We start from the raw sequence: 6,535 nt of genomic DNA, 5'->3' as shown, positions 1-6,535 counted from the left end.
GCATATATATGTAGACCATCTAAAGGTTCAGCATTTACATGAGCCTTATCAACAATGGTCAAAGAAAAAACTACCATGTTTAACAAATCCTCTATGGTAAACATATTTACTATAAACCCATTGCCAATAAATGTGGTTGACAAGCTGAACTGCCTTAGGCAAACAAATAACCTACGTCTTGTACAAGTATACTATTCGATAATGAAAAAGAGAAATTAATCATAACAATGGTCTTTCAAACCATCAAAACTATGAGGTATGTGGATGGCCATGGATTGGTAGAGGAATTCAATTTTTCATGACGGAATTAAAATAAAAATCAATGGGTTAGAAATAGTGTAGGACTTGCTTAAAGCTTGGCAACTAATATTGGTTGATTCTTGTTAGAAAGGGCAATATTACGAGGGCGACTGTTCTTTGGATATGAATATTTAGATGTGATCAAGTACTTGGGAATGGATCTCTAACCTTCGTTGAAAATCCTTGTTAAAGTATCAACTCCAAGGGCTTCAAAAAGTGGATTGACTAGCGAGATGGTGATAAACTCAAATTCAAGGAATTGGATCAAATCAAAGGATAATATGCTCTCTTGGATAGAGAGGCAAATGGGTTGCTTGAAATATGGGTAGGAAGATAGAAAAGTGGTCGACTTCATTCATTGGCAATTCATAAAATCTTGCCAAATATTGGCATTTGAAGAAAGGCCTTTACCTGAATGTAAGACAAAGATCGAAGTTAGCGTTGTCTTGAATAATAAGGCACAAGTAGCTTAATTAGGAAAAGACATGAATGCAACTCGAAAGACTAACAAGTATAGGTTGATTTAAGTTTTGAAGGCAACCCCTTTTAGGAGGCCAAAATTTATCTTATGGAGGATATTGACTTACAATTTCTCCACTAAGAAAGGGCTTTTCAAGTTCAAGATGATCCCCATTGCCATATCGTTTTTGCAAGAAAGTAAAGAAAATTGACTTTTGCTGTGTAAGATGATCCCCGTTTTTATGCCCATTTTCGAAGAAAGAAAAGAAAATCATATTTCACTGTTTTTGGGGCTGCGTGGGAACTAGGAGGTGTTGGAGGAGTTTGATGCAATGGATGGTGTAGGCTGATTTGAATGAATTTATGTTATTGGAATAATTGGAATATATGTTATTAGATGACAAATGAAATATTTGTGATGAGTCAAGGCTTTGTGACAAATGAAACATTTGTGATGAGGGATGGCTGGTCCCTACAAAGGCTCACGATGTTGTCCAAATTGACAATGCGAGAATTATAGGGAATTTGTTTAACACTGTCTTCTTTTAAGGTGCGGGGGAAGCTGCGATGGCCTGCAACAGTTGGCATGGAAGACGAGAGGGCCATGCACTCTTTCAGGACCCAAAGTATGAATCAAAGCCATGTCTTAACCTGATGAGTCTGCTCTTGGGTTTTGATATGGGCGGGGATGAGAGTGGGAGCTTCCATGCCTGAACTTTGCTTCTTGGGTTTTGATATGGGCAGCGATGAGAGTGAGAGCTTCCATGCCTGAACTTTGCTTCTTGGGTTTTGATATGGGCAGCGATGAGAGTGGGAGCTTCCATGCCTGAACCTTGCTAGGCAGCAGAAGAGAGTCTCTCAACGGCATATTCGAGATGACAATGGCAAATGGGCGAGTGCCCAGCCGTCACCCTCCAGCGCCTGATCTCTGCACTGCGGGAGTGCAGGCAGGAGAAGGACTTAGGGCGCGCCCTGCGCTTGTATGCCTGCATGCACCAGCTTCAGCTGGAGTCACATGAGGTCCTCTGCAACTACCTCGTCCCTGCGCTGGCGGATTGCGAGAGCCTGGCCAATGCCCAGCATGCCTTCGACCGATCGCCTCGCCGCAATGATCACTCCTATTTTGCCCTCATCTCATGCTACCTCCACCTCCAGCAACCCTACCATGCCTTCCACCTGTACGAGCGCATGTGGCAGGACCGCATCCTGCCCAGCACTTACACCTTTGTCGCCCTCCTCAAAGCCTCCGCCATGCTACAGGATGCCGCACGAGGAGCATACGTGCATTTCGACATTGTATCGCAGGGTCTGGAGTGTGATCCCTTTGTCGGAAATACTCTCGTAGCTATGTATGGGAAATGCCACCTCCTCCTAGAAGCACGGCACGAGTTGGAAAGGCTTCCAGACCGTGATACCGTGTCGTGGACAGCACTTATCGAAGAGTATGTTGAACATGGGCTCGGTGAAGAAGCACTGGACTGTTTCGAACGGCTGCAGCTGGAGGGCGTCTCCCCGAATGCTACCACACTTGTTTGCAGTCTCAATGCTTGTGGCTTCAAATCAGACAAAGAGAAAGGCTGGCAACTATGCACTGAGATTGTTAAAAAGGGTTATGAGGGAGAGCTTTTGATTGGCAGTGCAATGGTGGACATGCATGGAAAATGTAATTCTCTTTCAGAAGCTCAGAGAGTGTTTGACAAGCTTCCCGCTAGAGATGTGGTCTGTTGGAATGCATTGATAGCAGGATATGCATGCAATGGGTTTGGTGAGGAAGCACAAAACTGTTATATCCAAATGCAGCTGCAGGGGGTTCTACCAGTTGCTGTTACATTTGTTTTCAGTTTGAAAGCCTGTAGCACAAAACAAGCTCTAACAACGGGCAGAAGAATACACAGCGATGTAATCAGAAGGGGATTTGAAAATGAGTCTTATGTGTCTAATGCGTTAGTAGATATGTATGCCAAATGTGGCTCACTTGTAGATGCACAAAATGTAGTGTATAGGATGCCAGATCGTGATGTGATTTCATGGAATGCACTTATGGCAGGATATTCTGAGTATGGCTTAAGTAAAGAGTCATTGAGCTGTTTCCAAACAATGCAGCTGGAGGGATTTTCTCCACTTCCTGCTGCTTTTGTTTGCAACTTGAAAGCTTGTGGCATTGTAGGGGATTTAGAGATGGGCAGAGAACTGCATGCTCATGCAACTAAAACAGGAGTTGAAGGAGAGGTTTTTGTGGGGACTACAATAGTAGATATGTATGCTAAGTGTGGACTTCTTTCAGAAGCACAAGAGGCATTTAACCTGCTACGAGTTAAAATTGAAATATCATGGAATGCATTGATTGCAGGATATGCTGAATACAATTTTGGTGAGGAAGCAATAAAGTTGTATGAAAGAATGCTGTCAGATAATGTTTCTCCAGATTCGGCAACGCTCCTTTGCACCTCAAAAGCATGTGGTATCATAGGAGATGTAGAAGCAGGGCAACAAGTACATCATGAGATAATCAAAAGAGGACTGGAAGAAGAACTAGATGTAGGAAACACACTGTTGGATATGTATTACAAATGCGGCTTGCTTCTAGAGGCACAGGACTTGTTTGACCAGCTATCAGTTCGAAATATAATTGCGTGGACTACCTGCATTGCAGGATGTCTTGAGAATGGACTTGGTAAAGAAGCATTGAACTGCTTTGAACAGATGAAGCTGGAGGGTATTTATCCAGATGTGACTGTGTTGGTTTGTAGCTTAAAAGTTTGTGGTGTTATAGGAGCATCAGAAAAAGGCCAAGAACTATTCTGTGAACTGATTAAAAGGGGTTTAGAAAGAGAGCCTTATGTTGGCCAGACAATAGTGGACATGTATGCCAGATGGGGCTTACTTGCAGAAGCACAGGATACGTTTGACAGGCTACCAATTCGTGATTCAGTCTCCTGGGATGCTTTGATCGCAGGCTATGCTGAATATGGGTTTGGCCAGAATTCACTGGACTGTTTCAAGCAAATGCAGATTGAGGGTGTCTCTCCACTTGCTATAACTTTTGCTTGTAGGACGAATGCCTGTGCCATAACTGGAGCATTAGAAACAGGCCAAAGATTGCATAGTGAGATACTTAAACATGGCCTTGAGGTGGATCTTTTCGTGAGCAACACATTACTGGACATGTATGGAAAATGTGGATTTCCTTCAGATGGACGGCAAGTGTTTGACAGACTACCACTTCGAGATGTTGTATCATGGAATACGATGATAACAGGGTATGGTGAGAATCAAGAAGGTGGGTTGGCAGTAAAATGTTTCCAGGAAATGCAGAAGCATGGTGTCATGCCAGATGCTGTTACATTCACATGCCTTCTTTCTGCTTGCAGCCATGCAAGTTTGGTTTTTGAAGGCCAGATGTATTTCAAGATGATGAGAGAAGAATATGCAATTGTACCAGTACCAGATCACTATTCGTGTATGGTTGATCTTCTTGCACGATCAGGGCATGTATATGAGGCAGAGAAGTTTGCTGACGTTACACAATGCTTTTTATCAGAAGAAATTTTGAGAGCTTTACTCACTGCTTGTAAAAGTTACGGCAAATGGGAACTGGGATTGAGATGCTTTCAGTACCTTCTCCTGATTGGTAAAGAAGATGCTACTGCATACTCCTTGATGTTGGACATATTTTCAGGTGCTGACATGTGGAATGATGCACATAAAATAGAAACAATGAGAAAACATTCAGAGGCCCAGAAAAAGCCTGCAAGTGTCAAGATAGAAGTAAACAAGCAGCTGCACGAGTTTGTTGTTGGTGCCCTTCAAAACAAAGACTTACCTGCAGTTCTAGGACATTTGAGTTTACGCATGGAGGAGGATGGATATGTTCCAAACTTGGATTTAGTCTTCAGAAGATAAATTCTCCATTTTTTTGGAAGTATATTCAGCATCTCATTGAGGAATAAGTGTCTTCAATTTATGTTCCCTGTAATTTTGTACCACATTTAAGTTCCAACAAGGCACAACGGACTCTCTGCAATAAGTTGGTTTGTTGTACAAATTTGCTGACTTACTAACAGGTATGGTTTTTAAGCTTATCTTCTAAGATCACAACAACTCACAACCCGACACAATTCCATCCCGATTTGTTTAAATCAGATACCAAGCTGGCATTGATTGCAACAACTGTCTTGGCAGACAGGACAGCCTTATAATATTAGTCAATGGTGTATTCACCCTGATATACCTGCCCACATCTAACTGTTCCATTGATACACTACAAATCGAATGTCAAGATCATGTCTTCTACCCAAACTTCACAGCCCTAAGCATACTATGGTCCACACTATGTATCATTACGTGCAGTTATATCCACTTGATTCTTGAATTGATTGCATGCTCAGCATGTATAATCTAAAGGAGAACTGACTTGCTTCTGGAATAGAATCCCCGTGGCATTGAGTATTTTCAAGTTGCTTTGAACCACTGCATTCTATTGTCTTAAAAAGCTTGTCAATAAGCATTTCTAGCATTCATTCGTCTGAAGATTCTGCTCATTCGGCATGTGGTATGCTTCCTTGATGAAATCAAGACATATGTGGTAAAGTGTAGCATGTTCTAAGGTGCTTCAATCATGGTCTTTAAAGAGTTACTCTCGCATATTGAGGGATTCAAATCTTTGGTGCTAGGCAGTTTTTGGTCCTAATTTCGCAATATACAGAAGAAACGACTGAGGTGTTTGGAAAGACAGCATCGGCTTGGTGATCTTGAGTGGAACTGTCATCTTTGAGGCAAGTAAACAGATTGCTTGATACACTTCTCCAGACATTTAGTTAGTGTCAAGCATCTCAAAGGAACTGCGATTCATGCTTGTGAGCAGAGTTGCACTTGCTTCTGCTATGCTTCTCCTTGACTTCTTTTAATGATCTGATTGACCACAATCCATGGATGCTTCATCAAAGGACAATAATACTCCCGGTGCCCACAATGTCTAGGCTGCAAGACAGTATGTTGGCAGCTGACTCATGCGAAGCAACTATTCTTTGACAAGGAAAAGGTTAGAAGGTATGTCCTTTGCCAATTGAACGTGAGGGAGCATCTCCATGGCCTTCTATAGCACTGGAAAGTGCTTATATCTCGTCGAAATATCATTCAGCCAATGGAGGATGAATTTTGTTTGTTGGTGGGCAACATTTGCACAGAAGTAACACCCACGAATTGGAAATGTTGGACACCAGTTGAGAAACTCTAACGTGCATATATTCACAATCAAAGCAGATGCAATACAAGTTATTGCACCCATTGGACTTCGCTTCACAACACTTCTTCTCTCACTCTCTATCCTCCTCTCCTCGAGCTAGCGACTACTTATCCACATCCTCAATCGTGCCCTTAGCTCTCTGTATTCCCAACACTACTCTCACTCTCAATTAGGTTCCCTCAGCTCAAAGCCTTCTCTTCATCGCTCAGAGCAAATCCACAAATCAACTCTGATTGCCTCTTCAAACACTCCATTGCGGTCATTTTGGTCACTGCTTCAGTTTGTAGATAAGGCTTTATGCAACTCTTCGTCGTTGATTCCATTGATAAAGACTGGCATGACAGCTTTGGGATTATGGCTCAGGGGCTGAAATTCTCCTGTAGAGATGCCTGACGATGGTCACGTAATCTCTAATGGTTTAGCTCTTCCTTTTCTTTTCATCACATTCATTAGCTAGACTAGGAGGGTATCCACACAGCCAGCTTCAAAAGAATCTCTTTATGAATAGGTCCTCGAGGGTATCAAAGTTGC

The 6,535-nt window shown here is 42.4% G+C and overlaps 1 protein-coding gene across 1 annotated transcript; it reads left to right on the top strand.

Moving 5' to 3' along the window:
* Positions 1-1,647: 1,647 nt before the first annotated feature.
* On the top strand, positions 1,648-4,662 carry LOC148037289 (pentatricopeptide repeat-containing protein At2g33680-like). The gene has a single exon (XM_087677086.1). It carries the CDS (start codon positions 1,648-1,650, stop codon positions 4,660-4,662), a length of 3,015 nt encoding a protein of 1,004 aa, XP_087533212.1.
* Positions 4,663-6,535: the final 1,873 nt, after the last annotated feature.

The sequence above is a fragment of the Lygodium microphyllum genome, chromosome 4 (genome assembly GCF_053477565.2).
Source record: "Lygodium microphyllum isolate KBCC chromosome 4, Lygodium_microphyllum_v1.1.10, whole genome shotgun sequence".
NCBI lineage: Eukaryota > Viridiplantae > Streptophyta > Polypodiopsida > Schizaeales > Lygodiaceae > Lygodium > Lygodium microphyllum.
This window is presented reverse-complemented; position numbering and strand designations above follow the sequence as displayed.